Genomic DNA, 24812 nt, shown 5'->3' on the forward strand with positions numbered 1-24812 from the left:
ACAATGAATGGCCAATGCATTCACATCTTATTTGAATAAAGTGCAGCCAACACTTTCGGTTGAATTAACAAGAGGAAACTTTTAATGGCTCCTGCACTCTGCGTGAATCCAAAAAATGGACACGTGGTAGAAATGGATGGATGGATGTTCAACACAGTGGGACGTCGATAAAAATGGCTATGAGAAACCTTGGACAGGACCGCAAATGTGGGTAACCTCCCTCTAGGGGAGACCAGTGCAATGGACGTCAAGTGGGTCTGACATAATATTCTGAAAGTCCAGTCCATAGTGGCTCTAACATAATAGTGAGAGTCCAGTCCATAGCTGGGCCAGTACCATTTAAAAATAGTACAATTTTCTCTGCATTTATTTTAAGTGATTTTGACAGTGTGGAGTTTGCATGTCCTCCCCGTGAATGCGTGGGTTCCCTCAACAGAATATTTTTAAGTAGTTCCTTAGTCTGTTTCATTACATTGTTAATTGTTTGAGCAAAACAAAGTCAATAGTGCACAATAACTCAACAAAAAAAAACTACTATCTAAAATCCAAAAATTATTTTTGTCCCCAACGTCCTCCTGTGCCCAAGGACTTACTCTGTGAACTTGTAAATATTAACAAAAAACACAACGAAAAAGATTATGAGAAAAAAATACACCGATTTAATCACTCTGGTATCAATCATACACCGATATTATCTTTGGTGTCTACACTACCCATTTATGGATCGATTCGCCCTCCTCCTGTTAAAAACTGTTTACATCTGCTGCAACATGGTTCCATCTACACTTGTGAAACTTAACTAACAACTTATTATTTCTTATGTTGTTTCTAGCTAGCTTACCAGCTAGCTTAACTAATAGTATACCTGCTCTCGGTATGCTCTTGGTGTGTAAAATGTTTAGCCTCGTCCTAACAATCAATCTTATGAACGATGTGAAATAAATGAAACTAATCCGTCACTTTGAATGTACTAACTCATGTTCATGGCATTATATTTTTGCTTTGCTCTATTCACCACTGCACTATTGTTTATTAGGTATTTAGGAATGTGTTTATATTTTTGGTTATTCATTAATATTTATTGTTTGCATTGAACAAGAGAGCACAGCCTACCAAGTCAAATTCCTTGTGTGTTAAACATAATTGCCCAATAAAGCTGACTCTGATTATGAAATTAATTTAGTCAAGTCATAATACGGAACAGTGTCAAGCGAGAAGCTCCTGTAGATCCATTTAAAAGATAAAAAGAGAAGGGAAATTAGGCGAAACATTGAGTGTAAAGTTCCCACCTTCTCCTTTTCATGGGAGCTGAGATCCAGGAGCACATGCAGGTACTGAAACTGCCTGGAAGGTCGTTTGATGATAAGCTCCTTCAGAGTAGTCATGCCTAAATACACCCGTGACTGCAACAACATGGTACAAAATAACAGTTAAGTTAGAAGGGATTTCAGAAAACAAAGTAGGGATATCTTCAGGATGCCATGTACCTCATCTTCACAGTAACGTCGGATTACTTCCAGTGCTGACTCCGTTATGATGGGAGCCTCGAGTACCATTTTGGTGAAAAGTCTGTAAGAAAAAAAAAAAATGTCCAATCGCCTTATGGTAGTTTTATTCTTTTTACAGTACAAAAAATACTGTACATGTGCGATGTGTACAGTACAGAGGACACGGATAAAAAACCATGTCCTCACCCATCCTTTTGCTCAGGTTTCTCTTGCAGTCCTGACAGAAGATGGTAAAGACAGTGGTCGTAACTGTCGAGCAGGCCAGAAGGGATCCGGCTGAGGTAGGTGTTGTATTCTTGATAAAGAAGAGAAAAGGCTAGGTCACTCCTCGTCCTGATGTCATCCAGAATATAACTCAGCACGTCATTTTTCATTATCCCCTCAAATTGAGTCACCAGCTTTGAGACAAGCTTCACTCTGACCTGCCACACAAATTCAGCATGGTTACTTTAAAATTGATAATACATTAGGTTGTAATAGTATTATGAGGATTGGAAATCTTACATGGGACATCCCACTTTGAGCAATGGTCTTCTCTGAATTAAGAATGCGTTTAATTGTCTTGGAGGTCAACACTTCAATCTCTGTGTTGGAAAAGGGCTGAATCACATCTGACAGTCTAAATACTTTTTTCCTCCCTGTTGAGCCCGCCAGTCTGTAAAAATATATGAAAAATTAGGCAAGAGTAAGCCATATTTATTGTTACAAGAACTCACTTGGTTTGTGAAGATGGGAGGATGGGCTCTGGAAGCCTTTTTGGAGCAGTGGTGTTGGAAGCCTTCTCTGTGTAACCTCCCACAACAGAGATTGCTTGTCCTACCATCATTGGAACTTTGCGCTTGATGAGCAGGTCCATTGTGCCAAGGTCATCCTCTTTAGCGTCCCTTTTTTCTGCATCACTATCTCTTGCTTTGCACTGCTCTAAGCCTAAATATTTACATTGGATCACCACAAAAAAAAACAAGACAAAAAAAGGAGAGGGAATTTAGCAAAAGCCTATTAAATGGTTTTATGCTAAACTGCTGCTACAAGTTTAGGATAAAACTTTGTTTAATTTTATATGTACTTTACCTGCATAGGTAGAGCAATTTTTATTCAGATCAAATGTGTAAAGAACATTTTAAACTTCAAATACTGTATTTTCTTGAGTAGAAGTATGTGTGCCTTGTATTAAAAGTAATTTCTTTATTCAAATAATTGCTTTAGTTGAAATCAAACTGTATACCACCAAATGTTGTGGGCTCATTTGTGCAATGCTGTCTGTTTTATTAGCAGTTGTACTCTACACTTGAAGTTTTTTTTTCTTAAAAGGAGATCTATGATTATTTGATTTGACAATAAAACACAGTGTCCTAGTTAATATGTATTGGATATGCTTTTGTATTTTTATCAATTTATTTATGACCTACTTTTTACTACTACTTTCTTCATTGCAAAATGTTGGTCAATGGAGGCATTCCCAAATTGCAAATGAAACCACAACCAACCTTTTACCAAGGTATTTTTGAAAATGTACAGTTTAAAAATATAGCTTCAAGACAAATGTGACCTAACATTTCTTTCCCCCGTTAGATTTACCCGGCGACAACATTTGGCACACCTGCCCACCAATATTGATAGAGAACTGCTTGGGAAAAGGTTTAGCGGCTAATCCAATTTCATACTGGTCAATCTTGACAAAACAGTATAGTATAAAATGTCAGAGAGACAAAAACAAGTATTTACTTTATAGACATCAGAGAAAGTGGGAGGGCATTACACGAGAATGGTTAACAAGCGAGGATGCAAGCAGCAACAGTATCATGCTCTCAGTCTGAAGCAGAAAGAAGATGGCTTTACCTCATGTCCAAAAAGTATGTTGTCCACCTCACTGTTACACTAAAATGTAGTCAATCTCGAAAAAAGACTGATAAAGCCCTGCAGAAGTCATCCTTAACTGCGTGCAAGCTTACGCCCAAAAGCATGAACCTTATGATTTGATGCTTTGACATTGTTTAACACGAGTATCCAATATTGGAACAACATTTATAGGTCAGAAAAGACAAAAATCCTCATAGGTAAGGTCCTCTTTAATTGTAGCCATGACTTATACTTAATATTTACCCGATTAACAGTATTTGTTCCTTTATTACCAATAAACCATTTTTTCTGTTCTCTGCATTTTGAATTTAATTTTAGAACCAACAATTTAACTAACTTAGACTAACTTGTTAAAATGGTTTGCACATAAATTGTTGTCAAAACCACATCTATATTTCTTTCTTTTAAAAAATATATAATTTTAACAGTTTGGCTCTTATTCGAACCCTTTCTGATAAAGTTATATCCTTATGAATATGCCAAAGACCAGCTCCTCCTGGCTGTCCTTAAAACCAGACTCAAAGCCAGAGGAGATAGAGCTTTCTCAGTGGCAGGGCCCAGACTATGGAACAGCATTCCACTATCTATTAGATCCTACCAGTCTCTGAGTCAATTTAAAACTAGGTTAAAACATATTTTTACTCCCTGGTGTTCAAATACAGTGAGGCAGGATATCTCTGTCGTTTTATTTTTGGTTTTATTTATTTATTAAATTTCAGTATTTTCGGTGATATATTTTGAACTTCTTTTAACGCATATTTTTATTATTGTATTTTGTTCATCCTTCTGTGTTACAATGTAAATGTAACACTGCATGCACTTTTTTTTCATTTTGATTTTTATGTCTGTACAGCACTTTAGTCAACTGGTGTTGTTTTTAAATGTGCCATATAAATGAATGAACTGAACTGAAACTGAAAGAATATATTGTGATAAATATGGTTATCGCCTGAGTATATTTACAAGAGATCGACTAATATGTTTTTTTTCATGCAATTATTAGTAGTTAAAGAGGGCGATAACTGATATTTGGAGCTGATATTCATTTTCAGTATGAGTTATTCAAACATGAACAGTATACGTCAATATAAAGCTGGTGTAGGCTTTGAGTTGTATTTTAACATTATTTTTTTGGAAACGTCGGACCAGAAGCGATATGTTTAATGCACCGCTAAAGTTGTGACTAATATAGTACCAAACCGCATCAGGGGATTTCACAATCACCTTTACTACGTGTGTCTATGAGGAAAATAAACATTTGCATTTCAAAATATTGGAAACCTTTTGGGATAATTGGTAAACATATGGTATTTCTCTACAACAGAATAAATCAAAATGCCAAACATTAGGATCTCTACTATTCACATTATGTTTTTAAGACCATATCACACGTCCCGGTGTGAAGGTAATAACAATATTATATTTGTTGTGCTGTTATACAAATGTGTTGTATTAATCAAGACATTCGAAATTGTAGGTGTATTTTGTGTACATACCTGGACCAATCCCAGCCCCAGTCATCTGTGTAGCCATCAGCCTGGCCAAATGTTTAATTTGAGCATCGGTACCTGCTGACTCAACAGGTGTGTAGGTGGCCTGAAAGGACGCTGGCATGATGTCAGGCAGATACACCATACTGATGAGCACCTGAACGAAAAGAGACAGAGAGTTGCCACACGCTGAGTTTTGCCATGAGCGTAAGATGGAGTTGGGGAAAAATTCCAAGTGCTTACCAGATTGGCTACATTCTCAGGGTTAAGAAGTGGGCGTAGAAAGTCGGCTGTAAGGTCAATGGCAGATTGTACCACTGGGACAGGAGCAGGCTTGGGAGTTGACAGAGGCGCCGGCTCCTCTTTTTCCTCATCATCTTCAATCAGTGTCGGTTCTGGTCAAACCAGACATAAATACAACAATATATGAGTACAAAGAGTACAACTGCTCGAGTAGCAGCTTATATTTTCTATTTAGGTAGAAATAATGTTGATGTGTTGACAGATGTTAAAACCTGCTTGGAAAGTAAATTACACATGTGGTTGCACCAAATAACTCGAAACATAAAAAAAACAACATGTCTAGTTCTGAGCGTATTTTCCTGAAAATATCTGGGGGTGTGGTTCAATGTGTATAAGTGGCAAGCACTACATGCTTACAAAATGTGTTATGTGGGTGATAAAGCCTGATAGGCACAATCAAATGTGGCGAGCCTGTCAGTGCACACGTCATCAGAATGTACTGTGAAAGTATAGAGGTATACCCATACCCACACTGATTGTTTTAAGTTTATGACCCTACAAAGCAGAGCATCATCAATGGTAGCCAACAAGAACTCTGACACCCACAAACAGGTTATGTGCCCATTGAGGACTTAGGAAGGTAATATCTTTTCAGGGGGAAACTTGGTAAGAAAGACACCAACTGTAATTAAAAAATAGCAATACAAGACATTTTAAATCTCATGCAAGTTCTCCGGACATGGGGTAAAGGAGGATGATTCAGAAAAAGATGAGAGCGCAGCCCAGAATTACACAGTAACTTAATTACAAAGGTAACACAAAGTAATTAATTGTGATCCTACAGTGCATAAGTCTCTTTACTCAAGAAGGCACATGTACAGGCCCGCTCTAAAGTTTGCCAGTGAACACCCGATTGTGATGCGATCAGATGGGGGTCAAAATTGAGCTCTTTGGTACAACTTCACTCACCATGTTTGGAGGCAAATAAATGAATATAAACTCCAAAAATAGCCTAATTACTCTCAAACATGGAGGTTGAAACACTGCACTTAGGGGCTGTTAATTCGCTCAGGATACAAAATGACTTCACTGCTCGAGGGTTAAATGAACAGTGCCATAAAAAAATAAAATGGCTGTTGGATGGGGTTTACAGTATGACAATGATCCAAAACATTGTTAATGTAACATAGGAGAAGCTCGACAAAAAGCATGTTAAGATATTGTGGCCAAGCAGACTAGTCTCCAAAACGTTTGTGTTTTTTCTACATTCAAAACACATCCTTGTGGTCTTCATAACATGTTATGGTGGCTCTTTGGTCAAAATGTTGCATCAATTTAGTTTTACAGACTATCTTCAAGCCGCTTTCTGATTTCCACTTCATAATGTGCAGTTTTGTGGGCGATCTTATTTACGTGCCGAATCCCTCCTCCTGGCCAAGTTTCCTTTGACACCTTGTCAGCCATGTTGTAGTTTTAGCGCTTTTATATTGAGCATACTCACAGATATAAGTTAACGCTACTTTTTATTAAAAAAATAACATAACAGCGTAGAATTTAGCATGCATGTGCATGTACGAGCCTGTCTGCCCCACAACAAGAGGATAGAGAAAATTAAGGAAACGTATTGACTGCAACTGAAGAAAAATGGTGGATTCGCGCAAAGCTCTTCAGGTAAACCTCAACCATATGGAGAGATTTGCTGACTAAGGTAAAATACATCACGATTGTCTCAAATTCCACATGACTGGTTTGCCAACATCTTTTATTAATACTGCTGCCACTCCTCTATGGTTTGAATTATGAAGTCATGAGGATCCCATATACACAATAACAAGTGCCAAAAAGAGGTTGGTTTTGCATCATACAACCCCTAAAGGAGGAAGGTAAACATTTATGATAACAAGTGACAGCTTCAGATGGAACCTTAAGGATCTACAGAGTCTCTGTAAAAATGACCAAAAATTCCTCCTGAGATGTGCACACCTTTGGTGACCAGCCACAAAAAATGTTACATCTTTGCTTGCCCCCAAATGTTTCTTCCCCAGTAGTAGCCAGTTTTGCTTGGAGATCCACTTTGCTTTGCCCAACAGAATCTATACTCATTTAGAACCTATAATTTTTTGGTTTCTAGTTTTTTTGTTGATATTCTGTCTTTTAATGGTAAACCAAAAAGATGATTATCTTAATACAAAATACTTGACAAATAAATATGACGATGGCTCTGTATCAGTCCCGAGCCCGGAAGTTGGGAAACCCTGCTACAGATGACAGCACGACACGTATTAAAAAAAAAATCTAAAATAAACAATAATTACTCACCAATCTTGACCTTTTTGCCATCTGTGTAGTGTTCATGGCGAGACCTCTTGCGCTGTTCTCTCACTGTTGGCGTGAAGCGCGTTATTTCGCTCTGGGGCATACCCAAGTCCAACAACAGGGTGCTGATTTGACCCTGGAACTCAAGGCTGCAGGGATGTTTGAGAACTGCCACCAGGTGCAACTTCAGATTCTTCCGCACACTGCTGACCTGCGACTTGGCTAGCGTAGGTGGTAGATTGGCTAAAGAAAAGAAAAAAAAGTTAGTTGAATTTAATTTTCATTACCGTCACATGATGATATTTGTTGCTTACTTCAATAATTAGACTGTACGGACAAAGATTTGGGGGAAATAAAGCCACAAAAACTGAAAACTGAAAGAAAATTAATGCGGCCATAACACTTGTCTTTCTGGAATCCCTTTCTATAAGATTTTGGAGAGGGGTTTTGGGAGAAACATTTGTAAGGTAATAAGTTACTGAGGTTAGACAAGAGGATTGATGTTTAAATGGGCTGAGGTCAGGCTAGTTATTCCACAGCAACTTTATTTAACTAGACTTCGAAACATTACATTGGTATGGGGGAAGCATTTGGACTTCGGTACAACTAAGGGGTCATGTATAACATGGGATGGGTACCGAATTTTGTACCTTTATATAGGGATGTTCCAATTGATCGGCCATCTGATCAACATTGGGTGTTTTTCAGGTAAAAATATGAGATTGCCACTGACGCGGTTAATGGCTTTTAATGCCGATCACAAACGCTGATACCCTCTGGCTGACAGTGTTTATTTTTAGTCCCTTGGCTGTTAATTAGTTGTCCTTACACAAAGTGCAGAGCCGCCCTGAGTTAATATTAATCACCACCATGACAGCAAAAAAAACTGCATTTATTAGAATCTGAAGTACCATTGTCACTGGAGGCCCGAGAGCAAGCCAGGAGCTGGCATGCTAATGGCTGTGCTAAATAGGTAATAGTAGTAAAGTTTAAGAAGTGTAATGGAACCGTGTTACTACAAAAGTAACTGCTACTATCAGGAAATGAACAAGAAGATTAATAGTTTAAAGCAGGGGTGTTAAACTAAATTTAGCTAAGAGGCCGGATGGAGGAAAATCTATTCCCATGTGGGCCAGACGGGTAAATCATGGCATAATAACTTTAAAATACAAATATGACAACTTCAGATTGTTTCCTTTGTTTTACTTCAGCCCAAAATAAAACAAGCACATGCTGAAAATGTACATCTTACAAATAATCCACTTGACAAAACACTTCGTTAGTTGAAAATTCCAAGGAACAAATTGGTGCAGTTTCAAAAACACCATGAAGAACACAATGAACATAGACTTAATCTCAGTGTATCTACAAAGCAATTAAATTTCAACTCACAGCCCATCTAGGACTGAACAAAAAAGAAATTAAGCATTAATTAAAACTATTCAACGTATCAACTACCTCATTTATCCTGTGCTAACTCAACAAACAGAATAAACTGAGGTAGAAACTATTCAAGAGGGTTGAGCAACTCCCTGCCATGTAGGCATCACTGTGTACTAATAAAAAAATAAAGGTTAGCAATGTGTGAATAATTTCAACAAACCAAAAATGAAAAATCTTAAAAGACTGACGGTAAATCACACACTGTACACTTTCTTTACATTTGCACAGATAATAATCTTCACAGAACTATATGAATGTGCAGAGTGTCGTGCAGCATTTTAGTGGGGTTACCAATTGTTTATTTTGCTCCTATTTGTTTACATTGGGTCGAGGGGGAGGAGTCGCTGCCCCGCTTTACCGTGTACCTCTTGCTTGGTACACTTGCTACTTCTTGCTTGGTATACTCGTTCACCCCAGTATAAACCAATTGCTTGAAAAACACAATTTCTATTGCGATTTCCAGTGGACACATTTACAACTGCAGTTTCTTTAATTAAAAAATGCAGCTCAATTTGACACTTAATAAACTCATCTCGCGAGCCGGATCGAACATGTTCAGGCCCGGCCGGGTGCCGCATGTGTTACATCCCTGGTCTGAAGAGAGAATAATATAACAACTGTTGGTGTTTCAGCGTTGTCGCAGTCACTACACGACACATAAGAGAAGGGCGGATCGATGCAAAAATTGATGGTGTCGATACCATGGGTAGTATCAGTGTAGGATCGATACTAGGGCGATTAGGTCAATAGTGTTGTTTTCTCAAAACAATATTTTGCTATTTCCAAACTCGTGGAATAATTCCCTGGACACAGGAAGACTTTCAGGGCAAAAAACAGAGGATTTGAATGAGTAGTAGTAGATGATAGGTAATTGCAATCATTACTGACCTTTTCTCAAAAATGTGTGTGTAATAAAAGAGAATGAAAAACAAGTTTTAATATTATGTTGATACTCTTACACTGTCAATAGCACTGGCCATAAATACATTTTAAATAAAATGTGATCGCTATTGGTCTTGGTGTCGGGTGATCTCACTAACTGATGATCAGTATCGGTATCAGCAGCATTTAGCTATGATCGGAAAATCCCTGCGTTTATTTAGAGACCGACCAAGTATCGTCTGTACTACCGAGTACCGATTAAAGTCAAATCAAACAGTACGATACCTTTGCTGCAAAAAATTAAGATGCACACTCAAACAGCTAGTGTGTATTAAGTATAATACTTACAGTATAAGCTTTTAGTAAAGCGCAACATAAGACTAGACTGAAACAAACAGCTTGATGGCAAAGACTACTTCCTGACTGTGGCAACACATCTAGGACCAACTTTAATGAATGCATAGTAAAAGAAAACACAATCTTACAGCATTATCATTATCAAATGTGAAAATGTTTAAATTAGATGGTACTATTAAATAAATCAACATTTATTACCATATGAACAGTTTAAGTGCTATGTGGAAGGTACCCACCCTTACATATAACTAAACACTCATAGATTAATGAATGAAATGTATCGTAAGGATTGTGTCCATATAGTGTGTGAGAAATTCAAATATTTCCATTTAGTTACTCACCATGTAACGTTTCGTATGCCTGTACCACCTTTGACATAAACATGGGCCTCTGACGGGCAATGGTGGCCAGCGAGCCCAACGCTGTGGTCAGGTTAATGCTGGAAATGGCGGGATGGACCATGAACTTCAGAAGCTTGTCCAGCGCTGCCTTTCCTTCCTCACACAAAACATCTATAGAGGGAATATTTTTAATTAGTTCCATTACTGGGATAAATTTAAGTAGTTGATGCCCTACTGATTTTGAACATTTACAAATTACATGAATATTTCAGAAACCCTAAGGGAGGTTTATAGGAAAAGAGACATACTGTAAAACAAATCCTGAAAAAATACAACTTTTTAAATTATTTGTATTTGAACCTACATTTTTTTTCTCACTATTCATCTTTGTTACAATAAATCTACAATATAACTTATGGACTGTTCACATCTTCGTATTGGGGTAAAAAATCAGCAGGACATTAAAGGAATTACCTATTGTTCCCACTGTACAAAAATTAAGAATACATTTAAAATGTTTATATTCAGCCTTTACATTTAAAAGAGCTCAATGTATTACAAATGTATACAAAATTACCTCAACCTAAGAGTGCCCAAATTTAAGAATGTTTCAGATAAGAGATACATTTTGAGTTATAAGCTTCCTCGCGATTAGTTGATGTAGCAAATGTCACAGTGAACCCTGTAAGATCCGACCAAAACATCTGATCCTACTCTCTAACGTTAGCTTAAATATAGAGATCAACAAAACTTTATTTTTCCAACAACTTGAATTGAGAAAGTGAGCGAGCGAAAAGGACAGTGGTTAGAAGAAGAAACGGATATTCCTTGAAAAAAAAAAAAATAAATCATCAAAAACATGACCGAATTTGTTGCCTACTTGGTGAAGCAATTCGATCGTATCACTGCAAGTTTGCACCAAACTGAAGCAGATGAGTCCAACGCCAGTCAAGAATGTTAAAAACTTATGTAAACTGCGAACATTAAGCCATTAAAATATGGAGAAGCTGCTGATTGTGTATTTGATGGAAAGGCAGCTGTAAGGAGATACCATAGAAATCCACTGTCTCTCCAAGGTAAATGCAATACTTAAAAAAAAACTACAGCGATTGTCAGTAGAACACTGGAAAAACTCACAATCGCACAAAGTATACATTTTTAATTTCTTGTCAAAATATCTAAACAAACTTAATACAAGTCAAAATCCCCTGAATAGTATTTTTTCAGTGAGACATAACTTGTTTTTAGGCAATATATCTTCTGAAGAAAAAAATACTACTTTTGAGCATCACAAGTTTGTTATTAGACACAACACTTCACAGTACGAGTAAATAGCTAATAATAAAATGTGATCGCTAATTTCAAGATCACTTTTAAGTTTTTAAAGCTTAAATATAATGTCTTATTTCAAGAAAACTTATCAAAACCATTTTGACTTGTTCCATTGGCAGATTATTTTGCTCATTTCAAGAAAAAATTGTATGCAAATATATATTTTTTTGCTCTTTTTGGGAGGGGTGTTTTTTCCAGTATACATTCTATTGTATTGTTTTTCATACGATATATCTTATTCAAAGGTTGTTGTTTTTTTTAAAAGTCATGTTACATGTTAAAATGTTGAGGTTTTGGGTGGGACGAGCATACTGATATCAATTGATTTCAATGGGAGACGCTGTTTTGAGTTCAGAGATCCGTCACAGACCCAATTCAGCTCTTAAATTGAGGTACAAGTGTACTTGATTAAAGCCTTAATAGATTTAAATGTGCAATTTCAAAGTAACAATTGAAATTCATACCGTATCGAATGTATGTATGGTCTTTGGGTACTTTGTCCAAGCTGATGTCACTCTCTTGTCTTTTTGGGACATCAGAGTCCGAAATCCGAGGTGACAAAGTGATGATAAGTGATTCTGTGAATTTGATAGCGTGAGTGCGCACTCCATCATTTTCGGAATCCAGCAATGCCAAAACATCTCCTTTCATCTGTGTGACCATATTCCAGCATGCTTCCTGCATGTCCGATACTACTTTGGATCGCACCAACCACTTGCATGAAAAAGAAGGAGGGCATAAACAGGTTAAAAAGTAGTTCAGTTTTGCATTGTGTTTTTTTTACAAAAATATACGTAATTGCCAGTACAAGACAAGACAAGTATGTAAGCAGTATGCACCTGTAGAGTAACTTTGTATAGCTGTGTGAGTGTTAAGATGGCTTTCTTCACGACATTCACACTGTCATCCTTGAGCAACATGTTTAGGTTTGCAATCAGCTTCAGGAGTAGCTCATTGTCCCGTTTACTGAAAAGAAAACATAACAAAACATGTGATATCCTAATGATGTGGCAAATCATGACACAAGATCATTAGGGGACAACTTACCATGCTTCCTCTATGAAGCCAATAACAAACTTTCTCACTTCGATGGACTTGTCAGTTTGAAAGGCGATTATCTCCTACAGGATAGGACAGCAATTAATAAAAGCACCTCAGTTTAGAAAATGTATGAAACATGCTGATGTTCTTCCGTACATCTAGGAAATTGTCAAGCAGAGAGGGATCCTTGTTGATGATAAGCTCCTGGACCTGAAAAATAAATTATTTGTTCAGCTGAAAAACATACAAACTTCAACATACAAAAATCCCTAATGAATAAAAGTAAAAACAAAAGAATTAAACGCAAGTGTATATTTAAATATTTGATATTTAAAGCAGCCTATACTTCAAGGACATTCAAAAACTAATAGCTATGTTGACCATAACTTTATCATTTCTAACGGCGCACACAAGTAATAACATATCAACTTGAAAATGTACAATGGAACACGCGACCTACTCTCTTTAGACATTTACAAATTTTAAATAAATGCGGTCAACATGAGAAGCACAATGTTTAGCAGAAATATAGTGGTAGGTTTTCAATGCATCGAGTCTTCAGGACAGTGGATTTGAGTGGGTCTCTGTGAAATCCAATGGTATTTCTAGGGGTGTGAATTTTTGAGCACCTCGACAGTCGATAACCTGCCCATCACTGGAAATGATGTACTATAAAAGGCGACCAATAACAGTGAAGCTAGATTTTTTAGTTGGAAGTGCACATAAAAGGTAAGCCAGAAGCGTCGGAGGGTGAGGAGCCAGCCAGCGCCGGTCACACAAGTTATGAGACGTGAGAGCATATTTCAGCCTTTGCACAAGTCTAATTTGAATGTCAAACAGCAAAGACAATAACCAGAAAAAAAAAACATGTGCATTTATAGTTAATACAATAATAATAAACAGTTATAATAATTCCCAGTTAAAGAGTTTGAATATGACAAACCTGTTTGAGCACCATTAGCTTTTCATCTGTAGCTATCAAGGCAGCCTGATTCAAAAGATCCACCACCTGAAACACAAACAATTGTTTTATTTTAGCAACACTGTGTTGAATTGCTTTTAGGTGGAAAATTTCACTTATGACATTTTGCTTTGCCAATGTATTGCATAATGAGAAATATTTCAATAATGAATAAAGATATTTGTAGAAATATGTTCTGGGCCAGGGGGTCTGCAACCTTTACTATCAAAAGAGACATTTTGCCGCCTCTTCCACTAAATAAAAATGCTATGAAGCCTCTAAACATAACACAGCTTCTAAAGTTTTCATCTTTTTATATTAATTATAAAGGAAGGCAAACTGTCCATGTGAAATTCATTTTCATTTTCTCCTTTGGCAAGTATTCATCTTTAGCTTACCTAAGGGGTTGCACACTCGAGAAGCTGAACTGAACACACAGGCATCCAGTCTCTTTTCGTTGCCTTTCTTGCGCCTCATGACTCATAGAGAATCAGAAATTATAGACAAACTCTCTAAAGACGCAAACTTTTCCCACTACGGGGTCAAAAAAAATCTGAGGGAGCCACAACAAGGAGGCAGAAGAGGCACATGCGGCTCTAGAGCCGCAGGTTGCAGACCCCTGTTCTGGCCGAAATGTCACTCCATATTCTCTACTGTTTGCCAGTGTTACCATATCTAAGTTCTTGTATATATATAAGTTCTTCTTATGGGGAAATAATTACAAAAGTACACATTATTCACTAATCGTTTTATAAAAGAGTTCAGTTACAATTATACATACTGTTACAGTTGTGATCAAAATTATTCAACCCCCACACAATTTTGGTGTCTTAGCAAGTAAGACATTTATTCCGTATTTTGTTTATAGTCATATCAAATAAAGATGCATTAAATAGACAAATGCAACTTGAATTACAACAACATATTTTGTAACATAACAAACAGTGCCATTTCTCTTAATATCTCATTGACAAAATTATTCAACCCCTTGAAGATCATAACTCTTAAGAACAGAATTTGAATAAGGTCTTTTCATTTGGGTGTTAAAAACACCTGTAGATGTGATTAGAACCATAACGAGCAACAATTAAACTGATTGAAAAAGACTGACGCTCAGCTTCTTGTAGATGGTCAACGGTGTATTTGCAACATGGTGAAGTCCAGGGAGTGGTCAAAGAAGTCAAGAGAGGAGGTAATTTCTCTTCATAAGAAAGGATATGGATATAAGAAAATAGCAAAGACATTACATATTCCAAGAGACACAGTTTGGGAGCATAATTTGCAAGTTTAAAGCTAAAGGCACAGTGGAAACACTACCTGGGTGTGGTAGAAAGAGGATGCTGTGTGCAACTGCTGTCCGGTATTTGAAGCGTACAGTGGTGAAAACCCCCCGGGTAACAGCTGAGAAACTACAACAGGACATTGCAGAGGGGAGAACGCAGGTTTCGTCCCAGACAAAAAGGCGCACACTACGAGATGAAGGCCTCCATGCCAGAACTCCCAGGCACACCCCACTTCTGACTACCAGGCACAAGAAAATAGACTCCAGTATGCCAAAAATCATCTGGACAAACCCCAAAGGTTTTGGGAAACTGTTCTATGGAGTGATGAGACAAAAGGGGAACTCTTTGGGCCTATGAATCAACGTTATGTCTGGAGGAGAAAAAATGAAGCTTACAAAGAGAAAAACACCTTGCCTAATGTTAAGCATGGTGGGGGGTCAATCATGCTCTGGGGCTGTTTTTCTGCTTCAGGTACCGGGAATCTCCAGCGCGTTCAAGGCATTATGAATTCTATTTCCTACCAGGATATATTAGCTGCAAATGTCATGAAGTCAGTGACAAAGCTGAGGCTTGGGAGACGTTGGATCTTCCAACAGGACAACGATCCCAAGCATACCTCCAAATCAACATGAGAGTGGTTGCAGAAGAAGGGCTGGAAGACTCTGGAGTGGCCTTCACAGTCGCCAGACCTAAATCCAATAGTAAACCTGTGGTGGGACTTGAAGAAGGCAGTTGCAGCACGCAAGCCCAAGAATATGAATGAACTGGAGGCCTTTGCCCAAGAGGAATGGGCTAAAATACCTGTAGATCGTTGCAAGAAGCTTGTGTCCGGTTATGTATCACGTTTGAAGGATGTAATTACTGCCAAAGGGTGTTCTACTAAGTACTAAATATGCATGTAACTAGGAGGTTGAATCATTTTGTCAATGAGATATTAAGAAAAATGTCCTTTTTTGGTATTTTGTCAAATACAGTGTTACAATTTAAGTTGCATTTGTCTATTTGACACATCTGTATTTGATATGACTATAAACAAAATACGGAATAAATATCCAACTCACTAAAACACCAAAATTGTGTGGGGGTTGAATAATATTGATCACAACTGTATGTTGAATTTCAAGAGCACAAACTCTATTTATTGAATCCAAAATATTGAAATTCAATGATTTGGTGTATTTGCAAATGGCTATAGGTATGCAAAAAGTAAACTATAACTTGCTACCCAAAAATGTACAACAAATATAACCTTAGAAATTGTTTTAATTTAATACATTTGTATGAAAATACAACACTTAAAACCTTTAGAAGAACAGTATGTGGAATTACATTAAAGAAGACAATGTATTAATACGATCCAGTTTAGGAATATGTTCAAACTCAAAGTGTTTACAAAGTCCAACAATAATAATTCTGAAAAACGTCTTGAACTTCATTGGAAATTTCATAATTTTAATCATCTTATGTGAATTATAACTGTTCAAATTAATTGATATAAATTATGATACAAAATGAGAACAGGAAATGAACAAATGCGTTAGTGATCGTTATGAACTGGAAAGGGGGTAGGATTTGATAAGCTTTGCTTCTTCTTACTCCTTTTCGGACAAGTAATATGTGAAAAGTTTGATGTACAGTAAGCATGTTTGAACTAGTAAACTTAGAATACATAATAATGCCGGGTTGAGAGACTTTCTCTACGTATTGCCCGTATAACAACTGACAACATCATTCTCCTTCGCACAAGCAATAGTGACAATTCCCTTTTTGTTTGGTCTGGAAATTCAATTAAGGTGAACATACCTTTTCACTGGTTGTGACGTCGATGACACTAGGGACTTCTCCATCCTTTGTGGAGAACTCCATAATTCTTTGCCGTTTCTTTCACTGTGTGTATAACATGATATTCCAAACGCTGATGAACAAACAGACCTATTAACACACAGGACAGGCACAATTAAGACATGTTTAGTTTAGTCTTTATTTGAAGGGCCAATGCAGAGAGACATTAAGCTCAAAGACAGATATGTTCTGCACCAGATTATAGCTAAATAGCTCATTTCCATCTGCAGTCACTGGCTACCTAAATAAAAAAGTTAAAGTACCAATGATTGTCACACACACACACTTGGTTTGGTGAAATTATTCTCTGCATTTGACCTATCACCCTTGATCCCTCCCTTGGAGGCGAGGAGAGCAATTCCAACCCTTGATGCTGAGTGCCAAGCAGGTAGGTAATGAGTCCCATTTTTATAGTCTTTGGTATGACTCGGGCTTCACGGTGGAAGAGGGGTTAGTGCGTCTGCCTCACAATACGAAGTTCCTGCAGTCCTGGGTTTAAATCCAGGCTCGGGATCTTTCTGTGTGGAGTTTGCATGTTCTCCCCGTGAATGCATGGGTTCCCTCCGGGTACTCTGGCTTCCTCCCACTTCCAAAGACATGCACCTGGGGATAGGTTGATTGGCAACACTAAATTGGCCCTAGTGTGTGAATGTTGTCTGTCTATCTGTGTTGGCCCTGCGATGAGGTGGCGACTTGTCCAGGGTGTACCCTGCCTTCCGCCCGATTGTAGCTGAGATAGGCGCCAGCGCCCCCCGCGACCCCAAAAGGGAATAAGCGGTAGAAAATGGATGGATGGATGGTATGACTCGGCCGGGGTTTGAACTCACAACCTACCGATCTCAGGGCGGACACTCTAACCACTAGGCCACTGAGTAGTGAAATTAAAGAGATACAAAAAAATCATGCAATAAAATTATAACATCAAAATGATGCTATATAGCATATAAGAAAAGTCATAAAATGCCCTTTTTATGACACTATACGATACAACCACACCTCATTTATATCATAACACTGACAATACATGCACAAAAAATCATCGGCTGCCCCCTGCCTTCCCTGAAGGATTTACATAACTCCCGTTGCCTCAAGAAAGCAGAAACCATCACCAAAGACAGCCCACACCCTGGCTACCATTTGTTCCACCTGCTACCATCGGGCAGGCGCTACAGGTGCATCAGAGCCAGAACAAACAGGCTCAGAGACAGCTTTTTTCCCCAGAGCTGTCACCATGTTGAACTCTAACTAATAATAATAATTCACCCCTATACAATATCCTGTGCAATACGTCCGACACTGATTATTATTTATTACTACGGTGCTCTTGTCTTGTTCTGTATATAGTACAGTATTTTGTATTTCTACAGTGTTTGTATATTGTACAGGATTGCTTGTTATTTTTATTGGATAGTAGTGTTTATTTCAATTGTTAGTTTTTACCTTATGTTATTCATTTTACCCCATATTTGTTCCCTCAACCTCACCTTAAGTTGGAATCTTTAATCTCGTTACATGCAATTATAATTCTATTCTTTTGTTCACATGTCGTTTTTAAAAACAACCATGATTTCAACACACACCACAGTTTACAACAAAATACAGTAGAGCTGAATTTTACCATGAATTGATAAACGTGGACCCTGACTATAACAAGTTGAATGTTACCTTTTAGTGGTCAATTGTTGGCCCTGCGATGAGGTGGCTACTTGTCCAGGGTGTACGCCGCCTTCCGCCCGATTGTAGCCGAGATAGGCACCAGCGCCCCCTGCGACCCAAAGGGGAGAAGCGGTAGGAAATGGATGGATGTACGGAATATGTACAGTAATGTGCAATCTACTAATAAAAGTTTCAATCAATCAATCAATGAAGGTGCAGTCGGTGTAAAAGCGCACAACGTGGGGGAAAAACACACAGGACAACGTGGTAAATAACAACTTTCAATCTAAATCCAAACTGGATGAGTTGATAGTTACATAACATGCATTAAAATGTTGTTTACCAATGTGCTAACGCGATTGTGCTATCATCATGCTAAGCGCCAAGCGAAGCTAACCTTATGGTATCTTTACACGTTTAATTAGAAGCAAGCAGTAGCATTGTGTCCCCCAAACATTTATTTTTTATCTCGAAACGAAGGAGATAGAGTGTGACCAACCGTTTAATCAGTATAACTAACAAACTTAAATCAAAAGGCGATTCATCTTCGTGGACAAAATGCTCACTTTGGAGGCCATTGGACAATATTTCTTCTTCGCCGCTTCTTCTCCAGTTTTGATGGCAGATGACAATCACAACGTTCAAGGCGCATTACCGCCATCTATTTTATTGGAGTGTTAGGCAGCGTACACCCAAAACCCGTTCTTTCTTTTTTTTTGCGTGCAACCAAACATTTCATCAATCCAATCATCCACTTTATTTATGTAGCACATTTAAACAAAAAGAATGTTTCCAAAGTGCTGCACAGCCATGTTAAAAACAGTGTTAAAAAAATATTATGCTCCTCCAATGACTGAATAAAAACAAAAAATAAGTACATATAAAACCAATATAAAAACAATATAAAAATAAATATGATTAAAAACAATTGTAAAGGGTAAAAGCCATTAAAACCCCAGGGTTTGGTGCTTGGCCCTGCACTCTTCAGCATCTACATGCTGCCGCTAGGTGACATCATACGCAAATACGGTGTTAGCTTTCACTGTTATGCTGATGACACCCAACTCTACATGCCCCTAAAGCTGACCAACACGCCGGATTGTAGTCAGCTGGAGGCGTGTCTTAATTAAATTAAACAATGGATGTCCGCTAACTTTTTGCAACTCAACGCCCAAAAAACGGAAATGCTGATTATCGGTCCTGCTAGACACCGACCTCTATTTAATGATACAACTCTAACATTTGACAACCAAACAATTAAACAAGGCGACACGGTAAAGAATCTGGGTGTTATCTTTGACCCAACACTCTCCTTTGAGTCACACATTAAAAGCGTTACTAAAACGGCCTTCTTTTATCTCCGTAATATCGCTAAAATTCGCTCCATTCTGTCCACTAAAGACGCTGAGATCATTATCCATGCGTTTGTTACGTCTCGTCTCGTCTCGATTACTGTAACGTATTATTTTCGGGTCTCCCCATGTCTAGCATTAAAAGATTACAGTTGGTACAAAATGCGGCTGCTAGACTTTTGACAAGAACAAGAAAGTTTGATCACATTACGCCTGTACTGGCTCACCTGCACTGGCTTCCTGTGCACTTAAGATGTGACTTTAAGGTTTTACTACTTACGTATAAAATACTACACGGTCTAGCTCCATCCTATCTTGCCGATTGTATTGTACTGTATGTCCCGGCAAGAAATCTGCGTTCAAAGGACTCCGGCTTATTAGTGATTCCCAAAGCCCAAAAAAAGTCTGTGGGCTATAGAGCGTTTTCATTTCGGGCTCCAGTACTCTGGAATTCCCTCCTGGTAACAGTTCGAGATGCCACCTCAGTAGAAGCATTTAAGTCTCACCTTAAAACTCATTTGTATACTCTAGCCTTTAAATAGACTCCCTTTTTAGACCAGTTGATCTGACGTTTCTTTTCTTTTTCTCCTATGTCCCACTCTCCCTTGTGGAGGGGGTCCGGTCCGATCCGGTGGCCATGTACTGCTCGCCTGTGTATCGGCTGGGGACATCTCTGCGCTGCTGATCCGCCTCCGCTTGGGATGTTTTCCTGCTGGCTCCGCTGTGAACGGGACTTTCGCTGCTGTGTTGGATCCGCTTTGGGCTGGACTCTTGCGACTGTGTTGGATCCATTATGGATTGAACTTTCACAGTATCATGTTAGACCCGCTCGACATCCATTGCTTTCCTCCTCTCCAAGGTTCTCATAGTCATCATTGTCACCGACGTCCCACTGGGTGTGAGTTTTCCTTGCCCTTATGTGGGCCTACCGAGGATGTCGTAGTGGTTTGTGCAGCCCTTTGAGACACTAGTGATTTAGGGCTATATAAGTAAACATTGATTGATTGATTGATTGAAAACAGTAAAATAGAAATCAAAATGTATGAAAAAACACAGAGGACAACAGAGGACAGAGGACCACACAACTCACGTAGTGTTAAAAGCCAAAGAATAAAAGTGGGTCTTAAGACGAGACTTAAAAGACTCCACTGTGGAAGCAGTTTGAACATAGAGGGTGTGGCTCCGAAATGACAACACTGGCACGGCTTCTTAAAGACGGGCTCTTTACTTGGGTTTATGCCGTAAAAACTACGTGGAGGCATAGGCTCCCTACAGTTGTGATCAAAATTATTCAACCCCCACACAATTTTGGTGTTTTAGCAAGTTGGACATTTATTCCATATTTTGTTTATAGTCATATCAAATAAAGATGTGTCAAATAGACAAATGCAACTTAAATTGTAACACTGTATTTTACGAATTACCAAAAAAGGAAATTTTTCTTAATATCTCATTGAAAAAATTATTCAACCCCCTAGTTATATGCATTTTTAGTACTTAGTAGAACACCCTTTGGCAGTAATTACATCCTTCAAACGTGATACATAACCGCACAGAAGCTTCTTGCATTGATCTACAGGTATTTTAGCCCATTCCTCTTGGGCAAATACCTCCAGTTCATTCATATTATTGTGTTTGTGTGCTACAGCTGCCTTCTTCAAGTCCCACCACAGGTTTTCTATAGGATTTATGTCTGGCGACTGTGAAGGCCACTCCAGAGTCTTCCAGCCCTTCTTCTGCAACCACTCTCATGTTGATTTGGAGGTATGCTTGGGATTATTGTCCTGTTGGAAGGTCCAGCGTCTCCCAAGCCTCAGCTTCGTCACTGACTTCATGACATTTGCAGCTAATATATCCTGGTATGAAATAGAATTCATAATGCCTTGAACGCGCTGGAGATTCCCGGTACCTGAGGCAGAAAAACAGCCCCAGAGCATGATTGACCCCCCCCACCATGCTTAACAGTAGGCAAGGTGTTCTTCTCTTTGTAAGCTTCATTTTTTCTCCTCCAGACATAACGTTGATTCATAGGCCCAAAGAGTTCCCCTTTTGTCTCATCACTCCATAGAACAGTTTCCCAAAACCTTTGGGGTTTGTCCAGATGATTTTTGGCATACTGGAGTCTATTTTCTTGTGCCTGGTAGTCAGAAGTGGGGTGTGCCTGGGAGTTCTGGCATGGAGGCCTTCATCTCGTAGTGTGCGCCTTTTTGTCTGGGACGAAACCTGCGTTCTCCCCTCTGCAATGTCCTGTTGTAGTTTCTCAGCTGTTACCCGGGGGGTTTTCACCACTGTACGCTTCAAATACCGGACAGCAGTTGCACACAGCATCCTCTTTCTACCACACCCAGGTAGTGTTTCCACTGTGCCTTTAGCTTTAAACTTGCGAATTATGCTCCCAAACTGTGTCTCTTGGAATGTGTAATGTCTTTTCTATTTTCTTATATCCATATCCTTTCTTATGAAGAGAAATTACCTCCTCTCTTGACTTCTCTGACCACTCCCTGGACTTCACCATGTTGCAAATACACCATTGACCATCTACAAGAAGCTGAGCGTCACAGTCTTTTTCAATCAGTTTAATTGTTGCTCGTTATGGTTCTAATCACATCTACAGGTGTTTTCAACACCTGATTGAAAATACCTTATTCAAATTCTGTTCTTAAGAGTTATAATCTTCAAGGGGTTGAATAATTTTGTCAATGAGATATAAGAGAAATGAGACTGTTTGGTATGTTACAAAATATAATGTTGTAATTCAAGTTGCATTTGTCTATTTAGTGCATCTTTATTTGATATGATTATAAACAAAATACGGAATATTCCTACTTGCTAAAACACCAAAATTGTGTGGGGGTTGAATCATTTTGATCACAACTGTATAACCATTCACAACTCCTGTACTTTGTCTCCTTTATGAGTGGTGGGCATGATGGGAGGATGGGAGACTAAGAAAAAGAACCAAACGTAGCTTTAAGCGCATAAAAAAACACAGAGTGAAGTAAGGCTAATGGTTTGACCTGGTCTGAAAGCTGTTGTAAGACTTGAAATAAAGGTTTTAACTTCAAATAGTCAATGCTGATGTCATACTCTTCCTGCCAGGGAGGGGTGTATGTCTTCCAGTTGTTTGACTACTTTTCTGCCAGTGGTATCACTTTGCTGTGGCAGGCTTTCTGGGAGTGTCTGGTGATTGCTTGGGTTTATGGTGAGGTACAGGACAAGACATGAAATACAATGGTTTTAGATATTGTTCAGTCACAGGCAAATAAAGTGCTAAACAAAATAGCTACCTCGTGGCCGCCTGCCACTTCGGAGGTTCTTGGGCAGCAAATATTTCAGTCTTGTGCAACTAAATGAGCGTACAATAATTAAACCAATGCACTCCACAAATATACAGAACAATTCAACACAATATGACAAATACCTTGTTCAGCTATAGCCAAATGTTCTTGCTGCTGCTGATGGCTCAAAGTCTTTTGCATGTCTGGGCGAATGCATATCTCGCAACCCCTAATATTACACCAAAACCTTGCAAGAATAGCGGTGTGACAAAGGAAATGAATTGCCCTTTTTATAGTTAACAAAATGTGTCTTATTTACAAAAAATTTAACATGAATTCACAACCAGAATGATTTTCAACAAAAAATATTAACCCTTAAAACAAAAAATATTAAGTGTAAGTTTCAACAACACTTACAGAGGGGCAGAGTGTTCCAGAGCTTAGGGCCGACCACAGAGAAGGCCCTGTATCCCCTGGTTTTAAGTCTCGTCTTGGGCACCAGGAGCTGGAGCTGGCTCTCGGACCTCAGAGCGCGCACAGGAGTGTACATTTGGATGAGGTCCGAGATATACTGAGGGGCCAGTCCATGTAAAGATTTTAAAACAAACAGCAATGTTTTAAAATCAATTCTAAAATGAACAAGGAGCCGGTGCAAACTCAGAAGAATTAGGGTTATATGCTGGCGTTTTCTGGCCCCTGTTAAAATATTTTTTCATGCACTCAGTAAGGTGGTGTTTTTCAACCTTTTTTGAGCCAAAGCACATGTTTTGCGTTGAAAAAATTCGGAGGCAAACCACCAGCAAAAATCATTAAAAAACGAAACACAGTTGACAGTAAAAAGTCGATGTCGCAATTGTTGGGTATGACTTTAAACCAGGGGTCTCAAACTCACTTTACCTGGGGGCCACTGGATGCAGAGTCTGGGTGAGGCTGGGCCGCAAAAAAAGATTTCCTAAAAAAAATTTGCAAACTCCTCAGCATGTCTAGTTGTATAATACCATGAATTGATTAACGTGGACCCCGACTTAAACAAGTTGAAAAACTTATTCGGGTGTTACCATTTGGTGGTCAATTGTACGGAATATGTACTCTACTGTGCAACCTACTAATAAAAGTATCAATCAATCATTCAATCAATCAATCAATGATGTTTCAAATGGTATCCCTTGTGCACCGCAACTTTCTCTGTGCAAATAAGACACGTCAGGGTGCCCCTGTGCTCAACAAAGAAATATTGCATCTCCCACTTTTCCTGGAATTGTCTTTCCTCATCACTTACCTTTCTCTTCACTGCAGGCTTTGACAAAGACATGTTGTGGAATATATTTGTATTTAGCCAACGTACAGAGAATAATGTTTTTTTCCGCAATGTGTGTCGTCACGCTTTTCCTCCCTACAGCAACACGGCGGTCTGCGGATGTTACCCGGGAAAGTACCGGGATAGCGAGCGCAAAAAAGTGACGGCGTCATATAGAAATATATGTAGTGTTCATCGTGTGAGGCAATGCAAATTAAACGATACAAAAAAAACAAACAACAATTTTAATTGGTCCAGGTTATCAGGGACTGTTATTACCGACGGACAGGTGTCGCAGTGGGACTGCAGACACGTACTTAGAAAACCCTC

At 38.6% G+C, this 24812-nt stretch overlaps 1 protein-coding gene across 3 annotated transcripts in view; it reads right to left on the minus strand.

Annotated features, from left to right (window-relative positions):
- The window catches only part of sympk (symplekin), a 31651-nt gene extending 12467 nt beyond the window's left edge, over positions 1-19184 (minus strand). For 2 of the 3 annotated variants that reach the window (XM_061918505.1, XM_061918503.1), the window contains exons 1-17: positions 19055-19184; positions 18565-18664; positions 16861-16989; positions 13757-13822; positions 12970-13023; positions 12820-12893; positions 12612-12738; positions 12237-12486; positions 10441-10611; positions 7421-7660; positions 5102-5253; positions 4865-5015; positions 2225-2435; positions 2013-2163; positions 1695-1930; positions 1488-1569; positions 1290-1403 (exon numbers count right to left, since the gene is read on the minus strand). In XM_061918505.1, coding sequence (XP_061774489.1) covers positions 1290-1403; positions 1488-1569; positions 1695-1930; positions 2013-2163; positions 2225-2435; positions 4865-5015; positions 5102-5253; positions 7421-7660; positions 10441-10611; positions 12237-12486; positions 12612-12738; positions 12820-12893; positions 12970-13023; positions 13757-13822; positions 16861-16923 — 2142 coding nt within the window. In that variant the 5' untranslated portion in view covers positions 16924-16989; positions 18565-18664; positions 19055-19184. The remainder of the gene's footprint in view (positions 1-1289; positions 1404-1487; positions 1570-1694; positions 1931-2012; positions 2164-2224; positions 2436-4864; positions 5016-5101; positions 5254-7420; positions 7661-10440; positions 10612-12236; positions 12487-12611; positions 12739-12819; positions 12894-12969; positions 13024-13756; positions 13823-16860; positions 16990-18564; positions 18665-19054) is intronic. The other variant, XM_061918504.1, reaches the window with a different exon arrangement.
- Between the last annotated feature and the right edge of the window lie 5628 nt (positions 19185-24812).

Source organism: Nerophis ophidion, linkage group LG13 (assembly GCF_033978795.1).
Source record: "Nerophis ophidion isolate RoL-2023_Sa linkage group LG13, RoL_Noph_v1.0, whole genome shotgun sequence".
In the NCBI taxonomy this organism is placed as follows: domain Eukaryota; kingdom Metazoa; phylum Chordata; class Actinopteri; order Syngnathiformes; family Syngnathidae; genus Nerophis; species Nerophis ophidion.